This window comes from Papilio xuthus, unplaced genomic scaffold (genome assembly GCF_000836235.2).
Source record: "Papilio xuthus unplaced genomic scaffold, Pxut_1.1 DF826159.1, whole genome shotgun sequence".
NCBI classification, from domain to species: Eukaryota; Metazoa; Arthropoda; class Insecta; order Lepidoptera; family Papilionidae; genus Papilio; species Papilio xuthus.
Window position 1 is genome coordinate 3,348,834 of NW_013532490.1, and position 27,261 is coordinate 3,376,094.

At 32.1% G+C, this 27,261-nt stretch overlaps 1 protein-coding gene across 3 annotated transcripts; it reads right to left on the bottom strand.

The window, feature by feature from the left end:
• Positions 1 to 1,124: 1,124 nt before the first annotated feature.
• Positions 1,125 to 27,188, bottom strand: Dmtn (transmembrane and coiled-coil domain 2 protein Dmtn). Of its 3 annotated transcripts, XM_013319342.1 has the most exons (17): positions 26,993 to 27,188; positions 17,053 to 17,335; positions 14,862 to 14,977; positions 13,788 to 13,921; positions 13,375 to 13,401; positions 12,902 to 13,021; positions 12,227 to 12,387; positions 11,754 to 11,824; positions 11,329 to 11,462; positions 10,199 to 10,213; positions 6,499 to 6,646; positions 5,889 to 6,015; positions 5,501 to 5,611; positions 5,121 to 5,228; positions 4,576 to 4,778; positions 4,056 to 4,190; positions 1,125 to 2,657 (listed from the first exon to the last, which is right to left on the bottom strand). In XM_013319342.1, exons 2-17 carry the CDS (start codon positions 17,200 to 17,202, stop codon positions 2,630 to 2,632), a joined length of 1,788 nt encoding a protein of 595 aa, XP_013174796.1. In that variant the 5' UTR covers positions 17,203 to 17,335; positions 26,993 to 27,188; the 3' UTR covers positions 1,125 to 2,629. The 3 variants fall into 3 exon arrangements, with proteins under 3 accessions (XP_013174796.1, XP_013174799.1, XP_013174798.1); XM_013319345.1 differs by lacking the exon at positions 10,199 to 10,213 and having other exon boundaries at positions 6,499 to 6,628; XM_013319344.1 differs by lacking the exon at positions 10,199 to 10,213.
• Between the last annotated feature and the right edge of the window lie 73 nt (positions 27,189 to 27,261).

The following is a 27,261-nucleotide window of genomic DNA, read 5'->3' on the forward strand; positions in this document are numbered from 1 at the left end:
GCATTTACATTGTAATAATACGAAATCGATGGGACATATTTTGCATTAAAATAAATTACATTTTCATATAATTGCATATAATCAAAGAATTCATTCCAAATAATAATCTGTAGACATAAGACTGACATGTTTATCAATAAAATATTTTAAGTTTTAAATTTAAAAATTAAAAAAAAGAACTAAGTGCATCAGTCTAATGTACACAGAATATAAACTTTCACACATGAGTAAAAAAAATAGGATGAAAAAATTAAAGCGTAAGATAATTGACAGACTATAGGAACAGAATTTCTAAAACGTATATTTATGTTAGTTTCCACAAGATTTTTCGCAGTGGAAACCTACGGCTTAATTAAAACAAGCTTTCAAGAATTCGGTTTAAAGTACTGATGCGTCGAAAGAAAAATAATTTATTGTTACAAATGACAAAATGTCAATATTCCAAAAATATTTCTTCATTATTGAAATAAAAAAGAAAGACTGTTTTTTTTTTTAATAAAAAGGAGAATTATTTTTATGAATAACAGGAAAGGTTAATTTATATAGGAAATAAGCGTTAAAAACTAGATTATTTTACGTTACTGTTGTGTAATAAAGTAATCGTTTTTTCTATTTTTAATGAAAAAATATTCACTTTTAAATTCACTTGTCCTAAATCTATGGTCATCTAAAAATAAATCTTGATAAATATTCTTGAATAATGCAGAAATATTTTCGTTGTAAAATAAAAAGTAAGAAAATTTTGGAATGTTTTTTACTTTACAAATATATTATAGAAAAAAAAATTAAAACCAAATTTGAAAACGGCTTCTTTGTAACAAATGTGTAACAAATTATCTAAAATTTTATATAAATATTTGAATTTCAATTCAATTACATTAAAAAAATAAAAGTGATTCATTCAACCTCCGTCAAATTGTGACTAACTTAAAAGTGTTCTATTTTTTAAATTATCTTTTGTCCCAAAATGGCCGATCCATCAATGATGTAACACTAAAGCATTATAATACAAAAAAATTATACAATATATGCTTGTTCAAAAATACTGTGAGTTTCCACACGTATAAAAATATCTTCATCTCATTATTTTAAAAGAGAACGTAAAGGAAGGCAATATACATTTACGAATTATTCCGCAGTGGAAACCCACAGTAATATGCAAACACTCTCATTTTCTACAACAATTATATACACAACTTCATATATATATAACATTCCTATAAACCTTCACCCGCCAACAATTACGACGCTAAAGCAATTCGAGATGCAAATTCAAATTGAAACTTCTAAAATAATGAAAAAAAAATCTTTAAAATTACGAGAACATTATTACCGTACAATTCCACCGAAACATTTGCGTAATATTGCTATCTCTTTCATTCTCTTTGGATAGAGACGACAATCTATTTAACAAGAGTGCAGTGAAATTCTACGTTAAATATTATTAAAAACAAATGGACCCACTCACATATCAATATTTACAACTGTCCAAACTTAATAATATTATTGCTATAGTTATACACAGTTTTAAGGCTATTTCGCCGATAAATTGATAAATTAATTTACTTTACTTAAAAAATTAGTTCAAATTTAATTTTAATAACAAATAAATCCCAAATAATATTGTACTTTTACAATTTCAAACTCTTCGGATAATATCATTAATTAGAAATTGAAAATATTAGAATTGGTAATACAGTAGAACCTGAGTAAGCGAGAGAGATTGTTTGGTGGCAACGCCGACTTCAATAGCTTAAAAACTATTCGCGAGAAAATATCGCGATCACTCGGACTCTCGGATTATCCAGGTTTCACTATAATTCACATCTTGGTGCCATGAAATTCCATTTATTTCCTTTGCTTTCTCAAAGAGAAATAAACCGCCTTCCTAAACTTTAACAATGGGTCTTACGCGTGTACAAACATTAAAGGTTTTTTTACAATTATTTCAATAGTGGAAATACAAGGTGTTAATTCAATATTGAAGTAGGATTTTGATTCGTCTCATCAATTAAAAAATGACTAATTTCGATTTTTTTTCGGATAAGATATAATTATCTTGTAACAAAAAATTTCAAGCTTCACCAAAGTTTGATTAATATAATAAAGGCAAGATTCAAACATAACTCGGCACAGCCTTTTTTAAAATGAAAATTATAGAATCATAATTTTGACTACATATTTTGAATGTCATAACTAGAACAGAAAAATGTTTCCTATTAAATATAAACTAATCTTCGCCCTCTTTACTAAAACTATCAACGCCTAACTGAAGGTTACTTCCTTGAGATCAAAATGTATTTTTTTTAATATAGCCCCTTTTTAGCAAGTAATTGACCTGCCAACATGATAAGTATCACGTGACATCTTTTTTATTAAAATTAAATTCAAATATAAAGATAATATTATTATCGCCTCATATTAAAAACATTGGATTATTTCGTATTCGAAATGGAATATTTTCCATTAAAAAAAACTGCAGCCGAGTTAAGTTCACTCTCACCCGAACCGATCCAGTCTTTCACTGATCAATTGCCAATCATATTTTATTTATTTTAAATTTCATCAAAATATAATGATAAAATTTCGATATATCACGAACATTTTCACAGCAAAACTTTGTATAGTTTCAACCACACAACGATTTGCATTCATACCTGAAGTGGAAAATAAAAATAAACATAAATTAAAAAAAAAGTAAACAATTTGAAAACAAAAAAAAAGGTCACAATTCTCTATAAAACATAAAACTGTATCTTAGCACGAAAAAACTTTAAAATAGTTAGCTATTTATAGTTACCAGATAAACGTAACTGTGTTTGTTTTGGCTCAAATTTTGACTTAAATATTTATTAAAAAAAAGGTACAATAATTCACATAAAAAGCGGACAATACAAAATTGTGAAAGACAAGATTTTGTAGTACTAAAGTTAGTTCATGATATGAAAGCGTGAAAATATTAAATAATTTTATTAGTTTCAAATAAAATGACCAAATTCTTTCTAATTGATATTAAAGGCATCATAAAAATCTATATGTTACAAAAAACTTTACAAAATCTAAGAAGTATCAAAAAGTTCAAACAGAGCTAAAGAAACGTCTCAATTTTAAAACCTTATTGTATTTTTAATTTAAAATATCGATACCTTTTAATATCTTTATAGAACTGTTTGAGATGTTCACTAAATTAGTAATTTCACTAAAATAAATCATTCACTAATTTAGACATACTGGCATTTTAGTAATATTCCTAATTAGAGAGAATTAATAATAAAAATTAATTTTTACAACTGTGATTTGTGTAAAAATAAAATTGTACACGACTCATAATTATTGGTTAAATATTTTCGTTGATAAAAAACGTTAAGTAAAAAAGAATAATAAAATATTGTAATAAAATTTACAGAGTTTTTAATAGATTAAAAACACTTCAAACATTTAGAGATATACAAACAATTCTATATCCTACAGTAACTAAAAACGTGTTTATTAAATATTTGCCAACGTGAATGATAAAAGCATTAAATAAAATATCAAAATTGTTATTATCCAAAAGGCATTTGTGTTAGAAAATATAATATTATATTAATCGGCGTTATTACATTTCACAATTAAATGCATTAAACAAACATGTGATATAATTTTTATTATACATATATTTTTAGTAACATTTGTTAGATATTTATACAAAAGCATGTTAGTGGAATAAAGCAAACATATAAAACTCGCAATATTACTTGATTAGAGATGAAATTTAAAAGAAACTATAAGGAATCCTTTTAGAGTAAAACTTCTATTTGGTAGAGTCAAAGTACACAAACTACTACAGTTTGGAGTCGAAACATCACTGGTGGAATTAAACTGCAAGAAGTATTATAGTTTCTAGTAAAGTTCAGACTGGTAATGTAAGTTCGTAAACCTCTCTCCGGTGGAGTAATATTGCAAAAAGTTGAGTAAACTTCAATATGTTGGAGTAAGATTGCGAGTGGTATACGCGGACGTGGACTATCACCCCTCCACAAGTACAGCGGGTGAGGGGAGATGTGGGGCATTACCTGTCGTGGTGCTTATCCAGCAGGTACTCCTTGAGCCGCGCCACCAGGTGGTCCGACAGCTGGGTCACTTCGGGCCACTGCTTTAATACCATTACACCAACCATTAACGCTACACTTGTTGTTAGAACTCGCACCCTGAAATGTACAGAGAACATTGTTGATATAAAAATAGTTTTTTGAAATCTAATAACCGTAAAGATAATTTTTAGCAGTGTTTGAAATCTTGGCTGTGTTGAAATCAATAAACAAATATATACGATATTTACATAATTACAAAGTGTTTGTGTAAGCTACATACGCTCACCCTTCTCAGTACATATATGCGCACGCACGCACTAAGGGAACTGTTACACTAACATCGACTCGACTCTCTCTAGTCGAATATGTTGGAAGAGTGGGAGGTGAGGAAGTGTATTAGTCTTTTAAAATCTTATCGGCCCAAGGTCATGTGCGCGCTGCGTAGTACCCTCAACACACCTAACATTGTGTTCTGCGCAGTGATATATGAAAACATTAATACCTGGTCCTGAGGAAGGGCATGGTGACTCCGGCGACGGTGGCGACGAGCAGCAGGACTAACTGCAATAACGTGAGCGCCACGTTGAGCAGCTTGACAAGCAGCAGGCGCGGGGGGAGCGCCGCCGCACCGCCTGCGTCCCCCGCGCCGCCGCCACCGCCTGCTCCACCCCCACCACCCGCTGCCCACTGCTCCAACTTGCCGATCTGATCAATATTTATTTATTTTAGAAAACACAATAGACAAAATAGCTTAACATTGTTAGGAAGAAAAACCGACACGTGCCGGTGTATCGGTTATGTCCTCTCACTAATCGATCTGACACTTGACTTAGTAACAAAAGCGCGTCATTCGCTTCAAATGATTGTAACTATAATAAAATTGACTAAAAATATTTCGAAAATTACTCGCCTTAAACAGTGAGTTTAGCAAACGACACATAATTTTATTCTATGACATTAATACAGTTATGGCTGAGACAATAAACGTTAGCATTATGCGGTTTTTAGCGCAGAGACGATTTTTCAAAGATAAAATAAGTGGCTCACTTTTGTCTGGCAGAGGTCGAGGGCCTCGTGTATATCGCGTATGCGCTCCTCGCTCTGGTACTGCACCTTTTCCTCCACGTCCGTCAGCGCCTGCTTCAGGTTCTCCACCTGGGAAAATACCATAAAGAATTTTCAAATTTCAAGATTTTTTTGAACATGGAACTGGTTGGAGTATGTTAAAAATATTTCTCTCCAAAATTTTGACCTATATGAAGACTATTTATGCATAAATCTATAACCTACTTAGTTAATTAATAAAATTCAACTTAACAAGCAAAGCGCTATTTGCATTAAAAAAATAGTGAAGATTTAAAATGAAAACTTAAGTAACTATGCGGGAGGAGTATTGCGCAGTTTCACACGACCTTTAGCGGCTTTACCTCATTCTGATGCAGTTCAGTGAGATCATTGATTTGTTCTTCAAGTCGTTCCGTCTTGAACCGCTCCTCCTGCAGCGCCGCCGACAGGAATGATACCTCTTGCGATAGATTCTATAAATAAAAAAAAAAACAAACTACTTCAAAATTTAATACGAAAATGTCTTACAACACTATATATTAATAAGATTCTTTCATCGAGACCATAGATTTCAATTTCTATCATAAAAAGTTTTCATCCAAAATTTAAAATATAAACACTAGAGTTCAAATACGAAGCATTCCATTTAGAAATAAAACAAAAACCAGATAACCTATAGACTGATTTGATAAAAAACCAGTATAAATTGAACTCTATGTAAGTGTGTTATGTATTAAGAGTAAGGGTCACCTTAAGCGCTTCCATCTTCTCCGCCAGCCGCTCGTAGTCCTCTCTGCGCTCGCGCAGCTCGTTCAGTATCGGCTTGATAGAGAATGTAGCTTCTGACATGTTGTTTGTACCCGGTTGCGTTTGATAACTGGAATTTTTTACACAACATGTTAACAACAACAACGATGGTTAAAAGTGAAAAATCATTTTAAACGTGAGACAGTCTCATTCTTTATTTACATTTCATTGCTTTGCTATTTTGTTCTTTTAAATTAACTATTCATTATAGAGTTGGTAAAACAGGAAAATTTATAAAACTAAAATACATATTGATTTCGTTACAAAGAAAAATTGAAGAAAGAAAATTGCTTTCTAACTTATACAGAATAAGAAAAACAAATTATTTTATCTTACTAATATTATAAATGCGAATGTTTGGTTGGACGGGTGGATGTTTGTAGGTATCTCCAGAACGACTAAACAAAACTCGCTAAAATTTGACATAGACGTAGAACATAATCTGAAAGAGCACATAGAGTACTAATTAAGTTTTTTTTTTATAATTCCGCGCGGACAGAGTCGCAAGCAATACCAAGTTATCCATAGACATACAGATTATAATATAACTTACGGCGCGCCTTCACTGGTGACAGAGGAGCTGGGCGAGGCGTCAGGCGAGAACTTGGGCGCGGGCGATGTGGCGGCGCGGGGCAGCGTGGAGCCGCGCGGCGCCGCCTCGCCCGCCTCCGACGCACGCGAACCTTCCGACGACGCGTTCGCTGCCATGTTGTAGCAATACTCAATACACACAAAATATACGAAGCTAGTATTAAATAGCAGCTATTAAGCTAAATTAAGCTATTAAGACATTGTTTTGGTTATACAGTTAGAGTTCATAATAAATTATATTTGTTATAGCACTGGCACTAGGATAGTAAAAATAAAGCTTAATAGCCGTCACACTGAGTAGATAAGTGTAGATTTATCCAACTAAATCTACACTAAACCTTTCTCTTATTGACTGCTTTAGTGAAGATTAAGTGAGAGAAATCCATACCGAATGCCTATTTTTTTTTTTAAATTCGATAATAAATTATTTAGTTTAATGGTTGATATGTGCCTTATTAACATAATTTTTTTACTTATATTTGTATGAAAATAAATAGCGTTTAGTAATCATTACCGAACGTGAGACCATAATGATATAATTTCAAATAATTTTACAATTTTATTAATTAACCTAGATCGGGGATAACGAACCAATGGCACGCGACAGAATATTTTGCACATCACTAAATTTATATGCACAACAGAAAAAAATATGAAGAGCAAACACATATGGTATGAAATAAAAAATAGCATTGATAGATAAAGGTTGACCACCCCTGACTTAAATCATCGTAAAGTGATGTAATACGTAAGTAAAGCCGTCTTATTCATTGTTAGCGCGTTATCTTCCACATACATAGTATAACTAAATTATCTTGAAATATTCATCATTATTATTTATATCACGAAGTATTTTTTTCTAAACTACCTTTCTTTTATAATCACATTGATCAAAATTAGAGATGGAAAGTGTTTTTATTTGCGTATGTATTGTTGATAGCAATAAAAAATTGCTTCTTCTTCTTCTTCTTGAGGTGCCTCTCCGACTAGCGAAGGTTGGCGATCAGTTCTCCATATTTGCCATAAAAAAATACAATAAAAAATTTCTAAAATGTTAAATTATATCAGAATACTGTTTAAAACGACACTAAACCCGTTAAATACTAATTCAATAGCGACAAATTGTTATGACAGCGAGAGGGGTCGGATTAATTTGACTTTGAGAGTGAATCACTGATTGCTATATACTCGTAGTAACTTCGGCCTTCACGTAGAATACAGTGCATGCGTTAATTTAACAACACATATGAAACTAAAAAAGGCAAAAAATAAATAAACAAGCGACATTGGATAAGATATAAGAATTTACTACTAAGAGTTTTTTTTTACAAAGATAAATAATTAAAAAAAAAAATAAGAACAAATGCATATTTAAAAATCTATCCTAGCCTACTAGGGTATATTTACACTAAATAAAGCTTTTGAATAAATTTCTATTTGAATATCACCGAAAAATAAAAACACATTTTGGCAAAAATATAATAGATTTTCTTTAACACTTTAAATGCGATTAAACTTTTTACGTACTATTTAGTAGCAATCAAAGTGTTAACAATGACTAATACATCAAATTTCAAGGTCACTGTATACATCGTGAACAAGTTAAATGCAACATTAACACGTGATAATTAGCATATATTTACCTCTCAGTTCCGCATGTTGTGGGGCTAGCGTGCAAGAATGAGACAACATGATAAGCAATAATTACACTGGTGTTTACATTAAAACAAGCAATATTTAATATTATTAAATAGAAATAAGAGTTTTAGAAAGAGATAAAAGTGCAACACTGAATAAAGTGTGGAGAACTAAGTCTTATTTTCATATAACTAAACTATGTTTAAAACATTACTATATGATGCTAGTAATTTCTGATAAAATAGAATAAAATATTATGCGAATGTTTAGATGGATGTTTGAAACTATCTCCAGAACGGCTGAACGGATCTGGATGAAATTTGGCATACACATAGAATATAATCTGGAAGAACGCATAGGCAACTAATTATGTTTTTTTTTAATTCCACGCGGATGGAGTCGCGGGCAACAGCTAGTAAAATCATAAAAGGGAAAAGATATAGAAAATGTTTAATGATTTAAACGTGACAATATTTTCTAAATAAATATCTATTTCAAGAGCATAAAAAGATAAGAAAAACTAGTATTAACTAAATATAGCAAATAAATATCATAAATAAGCGATAATCGAACTAAAAAGGTTAAAATGTACACTTAATTTGTCTTTTTTACTAAATCTGAGTTTATACTAAACCACTTCCTCAACTAACAAAGTATGTTTTTATTAAAAAAAAACTGATTTAAAAAAAAATCTTACAAGAATAAAATAAAAATCTATTTACATTTCTTCCGGCATTTTTTACACTTGCGAAAAAACATATTGTAACAACATTATAAAATCACTATATAAACATGAGTCATGTTTGTACGCGCGCGTGCCCGCGCAGGCAACAACTGATTATCTGCGTATGTTTATCAGATATGTAAATGACGGACAGCTGACGTACTCAGCAGTGTGAAGGTTAACTTGTATTTGAAGTAATATTGTTTGGCTAGACAGTCATAACTTTATACATTCTAACATAACCGTGGAGTTTCATTTAAAAAAAAAATCTTATACATAAAATTCTCGATGTTACCATAATCATCACAAATGTTTTGACCGATTTTTTATAAAATTTTATATGCTTATTTACTAGGTCTGAGAATCGGCTACTATCTATTTTTTTATCCCGTGCGGACGAAATCGCGGGCGACAGCTAGTATTATTTTAAATTTTTTTACATGTTAAAAAATTCTAATATCGATTTTTGTACACTTTAGGTATTGTAAATTCGAATATATTTAATTTTTTAAATCTTTGGAGATAACAACGATTGATATAATCTATTCATCTCACAAAGCTATTGAAACTGTCACACTATGTCGTCATAGATTTAATGTTTTGAATTATAAGATAAGACGGTTATTTTTTTATATTTGTATGTAGTAAAATTAACACGTTAGCTGCCATGTCGGACTATATGTCCGACAAGCTAATGTTTCAATCAGGCTGAGTCGGACTATGTGTCCGACAAGCCATACTTCCATTCAACACCGCGCTGTGACTTATTAATCGAATTGTTGCATACAGCGTGACCCGCAAGGCCACATTGAAATGGGTTTGGACAAAATTAAAAAAAAAATGTTTTCCGTTTTTTTCGAAAAAATCATTCTGGCAGCTAACGTGTTAAATATTTATTTTATTACATTTAGCATAACAATTACGACGATTTGAGTTTGATAAAAAAGGTTATTTTACTTTTTATTAATTTCATATTTCTCTTAGCTACTTGAGTTACGTTACTAGATTTATCGTTAAAACAAACTATTTAGCTTGAACTAATTATTATTAAAAGTGTTATTTACACTACCGTAAGGGTTATGAAGTGATGAAAACGTTTGCAAATTTACTGCCTAATTAAAATAATTAATGATAAGTTAAAAACAAAATTTTAATTCTAAGCTGAAAAAAAATCTATTTTCAATGAAGGATTATTAAAACTAATAAATATTATTAACTAGAGCTATTATTAATAATATTTTAGTACGAAATGGACGTGATAGGTTAATAATGAATGAATTGCTACCACTCTTATACTTACAAGTACCCGTGTTCTCTGCGAGACAAAATATATAAATTTAAATAAACAGCCAATTATTTACTATATAATTATTTATATACTTGAATATCCTAATATATATATTATGTTTGTCTAATATTTGAAGTTATATTCAACTTCTAAGATAATAATATAAAAATCAAGTTCAAATATTTGGCTCTTGTACTATTAAATGATTTCCTTGTATAAGAGTTCTTACATTTATCGATTTACCGTTGGTTTCTGAGACTAAAATCTCTGTATAAAACATATTGTCATCATATAAAAATATGTTTTAAACGAGGATTTTGGTTTCAGAATTTATTTTATAATATTTCAAGTTAGTATGACATCGGTATGCAATGAAGAAAACTTGCCCAATAATATTACGGGAGTATTATGAAATATATTTCATTTCAAATGGAACATATACTATGTAAAATATTGTACATCTTTTAATATTTACATATATGCTGAAAATATACCAAATATTTATTTATATATAATCCACTGTTAGTAGCATAAATTTATTTTTCTATATATTTTCCTGATTTAACATTATGATATCGGAGGATATATTTTAGGTTAGCTGTATAGAAATTACAACATAATTAAATTATTTAGAATATATGTGGTAAAATTGTTGATTGTGACCATGTTGTGTCACTGAACCTTATCTTTTTAAATATCGAGGATGATACCAAAAAAATCAAACGAAAAACATGAATATTTCATAACTGAATTGCATGTTCGAAGCCAGATCGATTAAAGTTAATCGATTTTTTAAACAGCTCACTATGAAGCTAATGTAGGTATAGAACGACAAGGATATCTGTTCCGGTGGGCAAAAGTCAAACTAAATTATGACATCTCACTATGACCCCCTATCAATGTCAAAATATCGTCATAAAATTATTTTCTTACTGTAGCTGTTGTTTTTATGCCATTTTCAATGTACGTTTAACATATTTTCTGACAACAACTACAACTAATTAACAGAAATAGGATGTTTTATCATCTATTTGTTTTTTGTATTTTAATATTGAATTTTATTTAAAAAAAAACCCCGACAACAGCGCTTCTGTCACCGGGTCAGATATGTCCGTTGGTAACAAGTGTACATTGATACAGACCGGCGAGCTGTGCGATGTTGTCCGCTGATCCGAATCTGTTGGAGCGCGAGAAGAGATGTGCGAACTCCCGCGGCGCCGCCATCACACTGCCGCCCAGACCGGTGATGCCGTCCCGTATGTTGCCGCCCACGTTCCTGTTAACAACGAATCTGTATAGTATTCTTCAAATATCTTGACAGCTCAAGTTCATCTGCGCATGCCTCGTCACACCTGCAATTCGTACGAAGTTCTGAGCGGACAAGATATTTGACATCGTCTATACTTGCCTTGATGTTGAGTAATGACAGAGAACTTTAGTGTAGTATTTTTTACGAATCATTAATCTACCTCTAAGAGATTTTTAGTGTATTTAGTATGAGAAATATACACTAAGAGGTAACCTAAGTTACAATTAATTGATTAAGCAGTACTGTAAGTAGACTTACTTCAAGCCTTGTCCCATATCACGCAGAACTTCACGCGGTTGTCTGTGCGCTTGTCCGCTTGTGCCGTATTGCTGGAATTGTTATAGAACAATAAGTAGAGAAAAATCTCATTTAATCGTTTTATCTGATAATTTTTCACAAAATAACTAAAACATCAAATCTTAGTAAGATATTATAAGTGGGAACGTTTAAATGGATGTTTGTTAGGAGGTATCTCCAGAACGGCTGCATGGATATCGTTGAATTTGGCAAAGTTGTAGAACATAGCCTGAAAAAACACATAGGCTACTTATTACGCTGGCAACAGGTAGTATTTGATAATTTAACGAGGTTTTCTTTACTTAATCTAGGCTGTAAGTGAAAACGTAGGATAGTTTTATTGTTTTTAAGGTTCCGTACCTCGAAAGGAAAAAAACGGAACCCTTATAGATTCACATTGTTTGATTTTAAATTTCTTATTCTATGATTCTCACCTCCCAGTTTTTGATTCTTTTATTGTAACCTTCTAGTTTCTTCTGCAGCTGCGCGATACAAAGCGCGCTCTTCTGGTTCTTCTTCTCGAACACCGCCTTGATGCGCTGCAGCTGCTGCTTGTCCGCGTTCGCAGCCAACTTCAGGTATTCATTCACGTTCTCTGGAATAACATCCATATTTTATTTGGATTACTAGTCGCGGAGTTAAAAAACTTTGATAGACTATGGGTTCTTTCTCACTATGTTCTACATCTATACTAAACTTCATCGAGATCCATGCAACTTTTCCGGAGATACCTTCTTAGACACATCCATCCATCCATCCAAACATTCGCATTTATAATATTAGTAAAAAGTAATATAGTATAAAAGTTATGGATAATCAGAATTTAAATACAAAAATGTTGATAGATTTTTATTATTAGGAAATACTAAAACGGCTGCACATAATTCGATGAAATTTAGAACATAGATTAATTTAAATTCTAGAATCGCGTAAAGGCGTATGATTACTTAGTGTTTTAGTTTGTTATTTAGATTCTATCGAATTTAGAAACAAAAGGAGTTTACTACAAAAAAAATCAAGTTCCATCTTTTACCTTTAAATGTAGCAATTAAAGGAATGACTTAAAATAATTAAACAATGACATATATGAATAGAAAGTATTAACTCACCATCTCTGTTTGTCTGTTCCAGTCGTATGAGATCTTTGGTGCGTTCAATCTTACTGTTGAGGTGCGCTATGGCGGCCAGAGCTTTCGCTGACGTTGCATTCCCACTGCTGTCGTAGTCATCTATGAAAATATATAACATTAGTATAATAAGATTATCCATAATGCATAAAAATGTTTAAAAATCATGTGCATTTCTCTTGAGGAATTTATCGGTTGAAATATATATTTTTTTAATATAAAATATTAGCAGATTTTTTTGTAAATTTACTAATATTTCTTTTACCATTCCAGCTAAGCTCTAGGCTTGAGCAAGGATATGGTTTACGAGAATAGTTGAATCGAACCCCCGACCACGTGATCGGAAATCCGTACCCTTAACCATTAGGCTATTGATGCTTATGCTTTATTAAAATTAAATTATTTTTAAAATCGAAGTCTATACAGATTTAGAAACAAAATAAACATTAACTTACCTTGATTAGAATAATCGCTATCTTGGGCTGGAATTATAAAAGAAAACAATTACTAAATCTGTACAGTTAATAAAATCTGAGTGTTATTAGCTTTATTCTAGAGAAAAACCATTTTTTTATTTCTGTCAGTCTGTCCTCAAGCCACATGTATACGTGGTGATCTCCGAAACGGTTCGGTCTATTTTGTCAGGACTTGGAAGGTAAGATAATTCCTTCCTAATTTAGGCTACTTTTTTTTTAATTCCGCGCTAACAAAATCGTTGGCTATTGCTAATTTTACATATTTCTTCATACGTATAAAGAGAAAGCTCTATATAACGAAAAAAAAATATTTCTAAATAAAACTTATGACATGTAATTTCTGTATTAGTATATTTAAGCAATAAATTGAATTGTATTTTTTTTTTCTTCACCTCTATAAGCGGGTGATCCGTACTCATCAGCGGAGGACATAGCGTATGACACGTTGGGGCTGTACACTGGGCAGGTGTAGTCAACCGACGGCAACAGATTGGATACGTTTTTCTTCTGCGGCGAGTCTTCCAAACTGGAAACATTAGAACATATAAAAACGTATCTTTTGCCTAAGACTATGGACTTAAGTCAGACGAAACGCGGAATTGTTTCCAATTGACGCCTGTCTTCTGTATGGTCGGTATTTCAACGAACTATAACATCGAAAATATTGTGGTAATGATACCAATGAGTTTTGACACGATAAACATTTAGTCATCAGTTTCTTTTCTTTAAAAAAAGGGTCTTGAAAGACAGACGAACGGACAACAAAGTGATCCTTTAAGGGTTCCGTATTTTTCCTATGAGGCACTGAACCCTAAAAAGACATTAATTACTATATTTGTTCGTGTTTAGGCATTAAAAATCTAAACATCTTAACAACGATTTAAAATAATAAGGTTCCTTTTACCTCTAATAATTAGGTTAATAGTGCATTTGAAATAACAAACCGAGTGAATTCATTCCCACGGTTGACCTGACCTGTACGGTTAAAGAATTTTCGCATTTATGATTCGATCGATATTTTAGTAATTTTATTCGTAATACAACTAGCAAACACATTGAAACATTAATAATGAAAGAAGCACAGATATACAAGCAAATTGAACACTTTTTAATAGATGTGTCAAACGACTAAACTAAACTTTTCCCTTATTCTGCTATTTAGGTTAAACAGAACGATGAAACTAGACAGGAACGCTAGCAAGTTGTCCCATACATAACGCACTTTCAAATTGCTTCAAACTTTCATATCAACTCTTTGGTGTTTTATGTCGCAAACACGCAAGATCCAATGTGGATACGCGATAGCGACGCGACCGCTGCCCATAGACATCTGCAATTGCAGATGCGTTGCCCAACTTTAACCGACGATGGAGGGGACGTTTAGAAAGAGAATCTTTCCACTTCCTAAAGTTTTCCCTGTAAGAAAAGGGTTGGAAGGGAAAAAAGACTACAATTAGGTTACTAACTCTCTGGAAGTATTAGCTGTGCCGGCGACCTGGCTATTGCCCAGATCTCTGGAGTGCGACTTGACGTGGTGAGCGCCACGCTCGCTGTGACGCGAAGATGAGTTCGATGACGGCTCCTGAAAATAAAAAGAAAAATGTTATTCAAGTAGCCAGTCACTTAAGGACAGGAGTCAATTCTTTTTTCATCTTACTAATATTATAAATGCGTATGTTTGGATGGATGTTTGTTTGAAGGTACATCTAGAACGGCCGAATGTATCTCGATTAAATTAAGCCTACATAACATTGTCTGGAAGAATACATAAACTACTATTTTTTTTCCTTTAATTCTACTAGGGTGGAGTAGCGGGCGACCGCTAGTTAAATAAAAGTGTAATATTTTTTACTCTTATACCCATACCAACTATTTCCTATCATTATATTAACTTACCTTCAAAACTTCAATAAAAAAATCACACTTATATCACAAAAAGCAAATAAATTAAATATTTTCTTTTAAAAATCGACTATACGACAATACATGTTACATTATTGTAAACTACAAGTCTATTACGAGTTTGTCATAAAATTGTACGACTATTATGAGACTTTTAAATGCGGGGTTATCAAGTAACTAATATTAACTACATATTAGTTTTGATAACAATAATTAACCCAAATTAGAATTAAATCAAACTGTTGACAAATTGCTTATTTTCAGTTTGTATAACGTAGATTTGGTGTTATTTAAAAGTTTTTTTCAATACAACTTTTATCATTTAATAGCTGTCACCCGCGACTCCGGTCGCGTGGAAAAAAAGCTAAATATAGCAGTCAATAGGCTATGTGTTCTTCCAGACTATGTTCTACATCTATGCCAAATTTCAGCGAGATCCATGCAGCCGTTCTGGAGAAACCTAACCTAAGTTTAACAGCGGTAGAGCCCGCTTTAACATCTTCGCACGAATCGGCCCGGCTCGTCCGGTGAAATACCACAACCACACAGAAGAAAGGCGTGAAGTGGAAGCGATTCCGCGTTTCGTCTGATGAGTATGCATCCCCGAGGCCTAATTTAGTCCTCTTTCCCTTCCCACCCCTTTTCTCATAAGGAAAGGATGGGAAGTGGAAATGGACTTTCCGGATGAGAGGATGCATGGAAGGGGAAAACATTTTCTTTCTGTGCATCCTCTCCTCCGTCGATTAAATGTCGGCAACGCATATGCAATTGTGTATGTCTATGGGCAACGGCCACTTCGCTATTTCACTGATTTCAGGTGGCCGTTCGCTCGTTTGCCACCTTATGATATAAAAAAACCTTCAAAGAACATCCATCCATCCATATAAACCTTTGCATTTATAATATTAGCAAGATCTTGGAAAGTAATCGTCAACTTATTATTGAATACGATCAATTTATTTAAAATTGGCGTGTGTTAGTGCTTTGTTTTTTTTTTAAGTTGTGAAACTATATCAAGATTAAATTCGAAAAATATTTATCAAACAAGTATTCCCTGAATAACTGAAATACAAAAGTAAATACGTCAACGTAACATACAAAGCCGTGTTTTGATAAAGTATTTCTATAACTCTTCTACTGAATACGGCGCCGGTTCGAGAGACGTCTAGACTTTTAGACATTCTGAATAACGATTAAATTTACAATCCAGCTGCCACATAGTTGCGTATGAAATTTGATGAAATTATTTGATAAACCTCGTAAATCACACTGATTTAAAATCACTATAATAAACAAATTTATTTTGTACTAGCTGTCGCCCGCGATTCCGTCCGCGCGTAATTAAAAAAAATCTAAATTTTCTTCCCTCTTAAACCTTCCCCAGACCTCCACGAACATTTCAAGACCAAGATAAGATAAATCCGTTCAGCCGTTCTCGAGTTTTAGCTAACGTACAGCAATTGATTTTTATTATTTTGTATTAAACGCAATTTTAAAGCAATACTGAACTGTCTACAATTGAATTTAAAAATCGTCTATCAGAAAAAAAACAGTAGGTCAATACAAACAATCATATTAAAGTGACTAATTTTATTTAGGGCTTCCAAGTTTAATACTAAGGCAATGAACTCACAAATATTTTAATCTTATTAAAGGCTATAACAGATAAATATCTAGACTAACTATATTTCATTAATTACACTTAATTGCACATTCTGAGAATAGTTCAAAGTTCAAATCCCTTAGCGTACTTACACTGACAACATGGTGCGCGGTGGAGGGTGACTGAACTCTGGATCTGATGACGTCATCGGTGACGACAGACGGGTCCCTGGCGAGGTCGGCGGTTGACGGCGACTGACTCCTACTCGAGCCCTTACTGTGGTGAACATGGAGCGAATCCATCGCTACTACTACGATCACAATCTCACAAGAAGCACACTCATATCAGATGACTTTACTGTGGTTCTACAATGTCTTTGTGCTACAATCGCATTTAGTAATATTGCTTGATGATTTCCCCATCCCTGGAACGATTCTGAAAAAACAAATAAGCATGTTAATTTGTTGTTCTCAAACAGGCGAACTAGATGGCACTAATGTCAAATTAAAACACACTATTGAAATATCCTATGAATTTCCAGGACCAGTATAGTTTTGCCACTAGTAGCAACTCCATTTGAACCCTTAAAATAATAAGATCGCAATTACCTATGTATTTAATAGAGGTTATATAAAATTAAAATATCTATCAAGATTGAAGGTGAAAGCATTTACCGACAATACTAAGCCTATAATGTAATTTACGATAAGTGGCGCTTACGTTTGTGTATTTAAATTGACGAGACAGAATAAATATTTAAAAATCGAGAATATTAATCGGCGTAGTGTTGCTAGTTCAATTTGTTGGCAGTGAAACGGCACGCGACGTTGAAATTCGCTCGGCGTTGCCAAATTGTCATAAAGCATGGTAATTGATGACCAGTGGAAAATTAGAGTTATTTTAAACTGAGCTTTATTTACATCGACGGTTCTTTATAATAAGAAATAATAAGACAATTGCATTTATAGATTTATTAAAGACAGTCCGAAGATAAAACTAACGAAACACCTATGATTTTTCGTATCAAAATGCTTTAAATTTAGCTTAAGTCTTGTATTCAATTAAGACATGACAGCTTTGTTTGGTCTATTATCTATATTCTGATTACATTCACGTTACTACAATGAGGTGACAATTTTTTTAATCGACGTTCTGCTTCAACTGTGTTATTATGTTGTTACAGTTAATCTATACAGACAACCTAACATTAAAAGCCTGTTTTAACTTCTTTACCTCGTCCATCCTATAAATAATTGCACAACGATTTTTTAGTATCATACGATAAAAAAAAAGAAAAAACCTAATCGGAGCTGGTTTGGTGATTCGTTGAGCTTTATCTCTAATTCTATGAAAACGATGACTTACCTTCACCATCCTTCTTTATTACTAAACATTTGATTTTCACTATACTAAGTATAAGTATAATTCAATCTTTTATATTATACTGTATAACATATATATAACTATATATATGTTATACAGTATAATATAAAAGATAACTTAACTAAGACAAAGCCATTTTTGTTGTGACTAGCCGCTTACAACCATCGGTGGTAAATTCAACATGGAACTGAGGTCATGGGAACGAATTTATCAAAGACAATCTCCGCATTCAGGTGTCATGATGCGTGAAATAATGGAAAAGTGGACAAAGTTTGTGTTTGTTTTGCGCATTGATTTATAAGACGGCTTTATTCAATATCTGATGAAAAGCTTGACATTTACTTATGAGGAAATAAAACGAATAATTCAATGGATAGAAAAGGGAATATCCTTTTTCTATTTGTTCTTTCCTGTCTGTAAACGGTAAAATGTTACCAAATAAATGATGACTATATTATACGTAATTCTCTTATCGTGGGTTTCTGATACCAAGAATTACCGTTTAAAACATATTGATATACTTGTTAAGTCAAAAATAATGGGATAAAGAAATGTTTAATATAGAATTTGGTCTTAGAAATCAACGGTTAGTAGTACATGCATAGTAATTAACACGGTTGTGTGCGTAGATTCATCTTAACTATAATAACGAGAAATATAATGCTGCTAACGATCGTAATAACTCATTTATAGGCTTTAATAAGACAAGTGTTCATTATAACATTGAAGCATGAATTCATACTTTTTTCGCGGGTTTGTAATTAGCTATGTCCGTTACATTCTTGCGATTATACGATTTTTATCTTAAATTACAACAGGGGTACTCTTAGTCGACCTTCTTGGTTAAAATTACTCGTATTTAGTGCAGTTAAACCAATTGTAAAATGTTCAATTCATTGAAGTTGTTTAAGATGCAGATATAGCTATCCCTCTCGCACATCAATTTATAAAAGTCGATTGAAAAATTCCTGTTTTTTGCATTCCCACCTGCCACTTTGTTCGTCGTTTGTTTTTTACGAGATATCGTTTTTGTTCCCTTTTACGGTAGTAATATAGTCTTTAAGTGTTAAATATAAATTGAAACAGTATTTATTTAATAACTAGCTGCCGCCCGCGACTCTGTCCGAGCGGAATTAAAAAAACTTAAATAGTAGTCTATGTGTGTAGTCCAAACTAATTTCTACATCTATGTTAAATTTCAGTTCCATCCATTTTAACATTTGCATTTATAATATTAGTAAGAAGTAAAGACTAAAGTGAAAAATCTTTTCATTATGTAACTATCGATTAAATATTATATAATATATAAACTATATTTAATGATTTTTAAAATTCTCCATTTTGATAAATTAAAGAGAAAGAATAACTTGATATTAATTTAAATCCCTGTTATATTTTTTTAATGTAACGCGACATCTGCTGGCGTTGAATGATACTTTAAATATCTAAATTCCTGATCGTATCATACGTAAGCAGTTGATTATTTTTAGTATAGAAAAATTACTGACGTAAAAACGAACGCATTCAAAACTTTGCCGCAATTGTACAGCAAATAAATGAATAATTTAGAATAATAGCAGAAAAAAAAATATTTTTATTTATTTTTAATTTTTAATAAACTAGCGCTACCATCCTGTCTGATGTTACGTGTTGACGTGGTCGAAAGAACGCGCTAGCTTAGTATATACCTACTCTACTTTTGAAGGCCCCAAGTAATACTTAGGCGCGTCATACATATCTCAATGGAGTTAGGAAGAAAATCCAAAAATGTGACAGTGTATTGACCCAACACTAGCCTTACTGGGGTGTCGGACACTGGATTTTGAAACGAAAGCACGTCATTCGCGCCAAAGGATTCTAATTAATAATGTCTAAAAATAGATAGAACTTAACATCAAACTAAACAAGATTAATTAAACTTTAAAACAATAACAAATGGACCTAAATAGAATATTAACGTGGACTGGTCTACACTTCTGCATTTCATTTCATTGCAGAGTAAAACATTAAAATTAATTTGTTCTGTTCCAGTCCGTCTAAATAGTGTTAAGGAAGGAATTTAATTCAAAACATATGTTACCTTAATTGCGGTTAGGTCACGGAAAATTTTGATCATGTTATTGTTTTCATTAATAAATAACATTCTATTCTAGATATATATACATATTAATAAAATTGGAGTGTCTGTACGTATTATCGGGGAATAAAATTATATTTCGTACAAGCCATATTGCGTTGCTGATAATTTATCCGCAAGGCCGTGTTTGTTCCAGGTAATCTCCGGAACAACTAGATTCATTTTGAAGGGACTTGAAAGGAAAAGTAGCTGATGATCGTGATAGTAATTTAGGCAATTTTTTTAATTCTGCGCTGACAAAGTCGCGGGCGAACGCTATTATAAATATTTGCAAAACACGAAACAAATAACAATAAAATCCATAGGTAAAACATAACCATATTTCAAAATGTTGTGCATGCAATGGAAACCTTTGGTTACATACAAATCGATCTGGTAGAAGGTCAGGCGACACGAGGACGCTGGCACTAAAATAACGCAAACAATTGTGACTTTAGAGCTACTGGAGAATACATTGTTCCGATAAGTTAGTATTACGAAGTTTCATTCAATACTAAGAGTCGAATTCACTCAGAGTATTCCGTCGGAAAAGAGAGTAATTCTGACAAACAAGGTCCCAAATCCTCACGCATTCTTGTAAAACCATTTATGACAATATAAGACAGTAATAAAGAGATTCATAACCAAAAACCTTTGGATAGTAACTTGGAAGTAGAGGTCCAATAATGTCAGCTTATTGTTGATAACGTTCGTTAAAATGATAACAAAGTTCAACGACTATTTAGACTCACTAATTGGTGTAATAGCTAGACACAATTTTAGGTGAAACATGGATAGGTCACGCCCTTTACTGCCACTATAGTCATAACATCAAAGCGACCGCGATATCTACGGATAAACCAATTAGGATACTAACATTAACCTAAAAACATTAATAAAATGTTCCGACTACTAAATCTAAGTTGTTCGGATGCATCAAGATTTTAATTATGAACATTGGAAATCAAATTAATTATATTTATCCTTCTTAAACATAATTAAAAAAATGACAGAAAGAAATTATAAATACACTAGCTGTAGCCCGCGAGACAGTCCTGGCGGAATTAAAAAAAAAGACTTGATTATTAGCCTGTGTTCTCTGCGATTATGTTCTACATCCATGCCAAATTACAGCGAGATCCATGCAGCTGTTCTAGAGATACCTTCAAACAAACATCCATAAATCAATTTGAATATTCGCACTTATTAGTAAGATAGTGGATGATTTAAAACCCTTGTAGTTAAATCATAGCCTAATTAAACATGTCATACTACGCTACGTTTAGTTATTAGGCTATTTTAGCTTTTATCGCTGCAGTATTTCCGAGCTATACAAAGGCATATAATAATATTCCTCTCAAATTGGTGGCCGGGGCAATGTAATCGTTGCCACGCCGTTGCGCGCGAGATATACCGTTATATTGACCTACATCATGGCCACCCTAACGACGAACATAGGGGACGGATTATCATCGTTTTTATAGTAACTTGGACAAAAAGTACATTTTCCTTAGATAAATACTTTAGTGTCGTGTATTACGATGATGCGATGATGATGATCGCGATGTTCTGAAGTATCAGGGACATTGGATACTAGCTTATTCCTTCGTTTTTAAGTCGTTAACTAAGTAAACATTCCCGCTGTTTCCGTGGGTTTCTACTGCTTAAAGCCTGAACAAAAATATCATTTTTGATTTCCCTAGATAATAATTTACAATGTGAATTTTATATCGCATTTTGTATTGAGAACTCGCGATAAGACTCCATAAACTTTGTATTGTCAATAAGGTTAATTTTAAATAACGAATGGACAAATGACTCGATGACTTTTAAAGAATGATATCGTATTATGATTGTGTATTGGATAGTTGATAAGAATAGAGGACATAACGATTAGCGGAACATTAAACTGAATATTGGAATTGATAACAAATTCAGTGTTAAACAATTTAAATTAAACTATGCAATAGATATAGAAAAGATAGATATTTCCTTAAACTTATTATACAAAAAAAAGGGTCTTGACAGACTGACGGACGGGCAACATAGTGATCCTATAAGGGTTCCGTATTTTTCCTATGAGGTACGGAACCCTAAAAACAAAAAATGCGTATAATCTAAATATTATTTAGAGAAAATATTTGATTGTTTGCATTGAATAGGCTACGAAGCTACTGAACCGATTCGAAATTTGAACTGCTGAGAAGCTACACTATCTAATTTATTTTCAATTCCACGCGGATTAAGTCGCGGGCGAGTACTAGTTCGTTTACAAATATCATATTATGACTGGAATTAAATTATCTGTATTACTTCGAAGTACCTTTATTCATATAAAATTAATAACGTAAATAATATACTCTGATCAACATTCCTTTACGCAAGAGGTCGTTCTGATAATCTTTTACCAATTAATCAACTGTGAACTGAGACGTGGGCGTGCATTGACTGTTGACCCGAACACGTATATATATACAAATATACGTAATGTCCGTCTGTGAGACAACGCCCTCGATGTAGTTGAATTCCATTGCATAATATAACTTCAATGTATATAGAACGATTTTACGGATATTTTTAAAGATTTATAATATTACTAACGGTCTCCTGCGACTACGTCCGCGCGGAATTATAAGAAAAACTTAATAAGTAGCCAATATGTTCTTCCAGATTCTTTTTTATATGTATGCCAAATTTCATCGATAACCGTTAAGCCGTTCTGGATATACCTTTTAACAAACATCCATGCATTAATCTAAACATTTGCATTTATAATATTAGTAAGAAGTAAGATTACTAAGATACTCACAAATGTACTTCTACAAAATCGTTAAACATTGTTAAAATTACAAAAGACACGCTGAAAATATTACAAGTTAATAGAACAAGTGCACATGTAACCAATTCTAAAAGAAATGAACATCGGAAACAAAATTGCCCGATTAAAAATAAACTCGTTTTAATGCCAAGACGCGGTGCAAGAGTTTATTCGATGACAATTATTAAAAAATACACAACGTATTCTCAAGACTCGTATCACAAAGATGGAATTTATTCTTACTAATATTGTATGACAGAATAATATAGCCATGTTTTCTTTCCGAAACACTTGAACAAAAATATATTACGTACGTTACGTTACGTTACTTAAGATACGTTTCTATGATCTGTGAAAATGTAAAGGGTGTTTTTAACTATAAAAATTCTAACTGTAATATTGACATAATATATCCGAATATTTTATAAAATACATTTTTGTATACCCTCTTTGTAAAGCTTATCATTCAAATGGTTGGATGCGCAGTAGGAAAGAATGAATAAAGAAATGCACAGCATGTGCTGAACATCTGACGCGATGCAACTTTTTTTGTAGCTAAAACAACGAAAACTATACAGACAGTCAAAATAGTTTAATATAAGTGCCCATTTTGTATGCAGCATGGTAGACGGATTTATCTTAACGCTATATCTATATCATAAAAGAATGCACGAAATAGTGGGAAAGAATCTAAGAAATTTTACTTATTAAAAAACCCGTAAATTTAACCCGTACTACCCTACACAGAGTCGTTAATTAGTCACTATGTAAGACTCTTAGTGTAGATTTCTCATACAAAATGTACATTGAACGGTTCACGACAGTTCGAATTAACACTTTTTATCTCACAATAGGCGGAGCTTAAATTAATGCTTTTTCAAGACATAATTTCGCAAAAACATTTGTATTAAGCGTAGTTATGTATTTATAAAGAATAATAGCATATACGAAGCAGTCAGAGAGAAAGTACGTGCGCTTCACGAATCGCTACATCACGTTTTTTTTATTTCCGGGATGAACGCTAAACAATTGCCTTAAGGTCACGCGACACGAAACAAAAAGGTCAACTGAGCTATCAAACAATAATGATACAAAATAAATAAAACGTTTTTATATTTCATATAATCAATCTACCATGGGTTTCCGAGTTCAAAATTCCGTTAAACACATATTGCTATCTCGTTTTCGTCAAATATGAAAGACTGGGACGACGATATTTTTAAACTGAGATTTTAGAATCAGTAAATAAATTAAAACAAAATAATTAATAACTTCATTAATACAATATAAATTATTTTCTCAATTCTTTCATAAAGAACGAGGTATGTTTTTGAAATAGTGTTCCAAAAAAAGGCACTCTTTACTTAAGAATTTAAAGGTCAAGATTTTTATAATTGAGTTAATCATTATATTAATCAAAAATTACATTGTATTTAACCATATAAATTCTATATACTGGACTGGAGGTCTAGCAACTAAACAATTAACAGTATTATTTTATCGCAAATTACAATTATACTGGTCACTTTCATAACTTGATTATTGTTTATAGGTCGCAGCTGCGCGTCCAGTCATGTTAGAGCCGGAACTCAATAGTTAGGGAGGGAAAAGCAATTACAATTCGATTGCACTTGACGATATAACAGCTGTTGATGTATTACTATGGAACAGATTAAAAAACATATAGTCAACCGTCCCTTATTAAAAACTGCAATTACTATGAATAATATTAATTTTAACAATAATTAATAATTATCTTTCTAATATTATAAATAGGTATGTATGGATTGGATAAATGGATGGATGGATACATGTTTGTTAGAAGTTATCTCCAGAAAGAGAATTTGGCGGAGATGTAGAATAGTCTGAAAGAGCACATAGCCTACTAATTAAGTCATTTTTAATTCTACAAGAATCGAGTTGCTTGTGACTGGTAGTTATAATTTCAACTAGTACACTGAGATGAGTTAATAAGAAATAATTAACAGACAATTATATTTATATTAAGAAACTGTGCTACTGTAAGAAATATACATTTAGCATGGTATGAGCATTTATTAAAGCGAGAATTTAAATTTTGAGTATGAAGGGGTACTCGGCAGAGGCACGCCTAGTAAGTGATGGATAGATCGCTTAAAAGGTGATGACATCAAGAAGGGAGTGATGATGACATAAATAAAGTAGATTAATGTGGAGGACCAAAAGGGAGTGGAACAAGGGCAGGGAGGTGAATTGCACTACAACATACCAATATTTAAATTTAATAATTGCTTTAAACTGTGAATTGGAAATAAGTAAATCATGGTAAATCACAACCTTTATATTACAAATATATAAGTATTAAAATATTTCCATTGCCATCATCACAATTCAGTCTCAATAGATGTCTATTGTAACTACAAATACAAAGCTTTATAAATTACAAAAGGGTCTGTCAACAGCCTCCGTTGATCTGAAGGAGCACTTAGTTTTAAAAGCATTCTGTTTGAATAACAAAAGCTTTCTCATCAATCTTTAATTCGAATCGAGTGCCATTGTTTTGTATTATTGTAAATCCCCATTTCTTTTTAATTTTTGTTATACAAGATCAACAATGAAAATTTACGAAGAATTTATTTAAAAATCAATAAGTCGATCTGACTCTGATCTGGTTGTCTTTGCTTTTTCACACAGAATACCATGTTGTTGCATGATAGTTTTATAATTGTTAACTGAAGGTTAAAATTATAGAAACTAATTACCATAGCTCATGGCAATTTTGTCAATCATTACACTATGTAAAGTTAACCCTGGATAAGCAAGAAACCTCTAAGGCGAGAACCATTGTTGAGTCCGAAGAACAACCATAACCAAGACTCGGGTTTGAAAGGCATCTCTATATGTGCAAAAAATACCAAGGTTCCTTGGACATTGGCTTATCCAGGTGTGGCTGTAGTTACAATGATGGAAAAGACTTAATTTTAGGGAGATTTTTTCCTTCCAATTATTATCTTTCAACATCACAATCTAAGAAACTGGTTACTTCTAATAAATCCTTATACAATGATTGTTTCCATAGAGTGCTTGAGTAAATAAAGGAAAAGAACCATTTGTAAATTAAAAAACATTCAGATAAAAATCTAAACACATAAACATAACTATGATATTGTAATGCTGAGAAAATAATCATTAATGGATACAGGAAATAAAACTGTGAGAAAATTATCATTTTTAATGACCTGTTGGCCTCTGTTAGCTGGGCACTTAAGTGACTCATGTTAATTTTATTTAAGATTACACTCCCTACAAGTATGACTCACACAGAGTTTTATAAACAAAGAAAAAATATTTTGTTATTACTTCTATAACGAATTCAGTAAACGTTTCTGCACTGGCATCGCTCCAAATATGCATTAACGTACTAGAGGAGTCTGCCTATAGTATTTATAAGGAAGTACTAACACCAATAAGTTGCTATACCATATCGGAGCCCTACATTACCTTGAAAGGTCCGCGTACTCATTGTTACATCGTCACTGTTGTAATGGATGCTATCACGTATTCATTTATATACCGCTAAATAGAAACAATGGCATATTCTTCATAACTTATTAGTTGCTATTCAGTCTACGCAAAATAATAATTGATCGCAAATGGTAATAGAATAATTTAACCAATAACAATAAAGTCGTGAAATAAACGTGGGAAATTTATAAAAATAAAAGGCAGTTATAAAATTATATTACAAAAAAGAATCTTTGCAAGCAATTGTCGGCATTGTATAGAATTTACTTACATTCTGCTAACACCAAGATCTTCCGCACTTGTCAACACATTACTATCGTTACTTTATTACACAATAGTCTCTGTACATGTTTTCCACGAAAATAAATATAATTACCACATAGTTACGATTGTATAAAATGACAGAAAACAGCGGACTGAAAAAAGACGTCTGGATTGGATGGATGATGCACTTATTATTTGATAGTGATATTATCCGGTAGATGTCGCTAATAGCGGCGGCGTAGCCAGAGACAATTTTTTTTGTAAGACCTAAAAAGT

Bases quoted from the DNA above. Each gene is read 5' to 3' on its own strand.
- Dmtn (XM_013319342.1), bottom strand. From the start codon at position 17,202: ATGGATTCGCTCCATGTTCACCACAGTAAGGGCTCGAGTAGGAGTCAG. The intron at 13,022-13,374 runs GTAAGTTAATGT...ATATTTTCATAG, and splicing joins TAGCGATTATTCTAATCAAG to ATGACTACGACAGCAGTGGG. The intron at 11,825-12,226 runs GTGAGAATCATA...TAACAATTCCAG, and splicing joins AAAGAATCAAAAACTGGGAG to CAATACGGCACAAGCGGACA.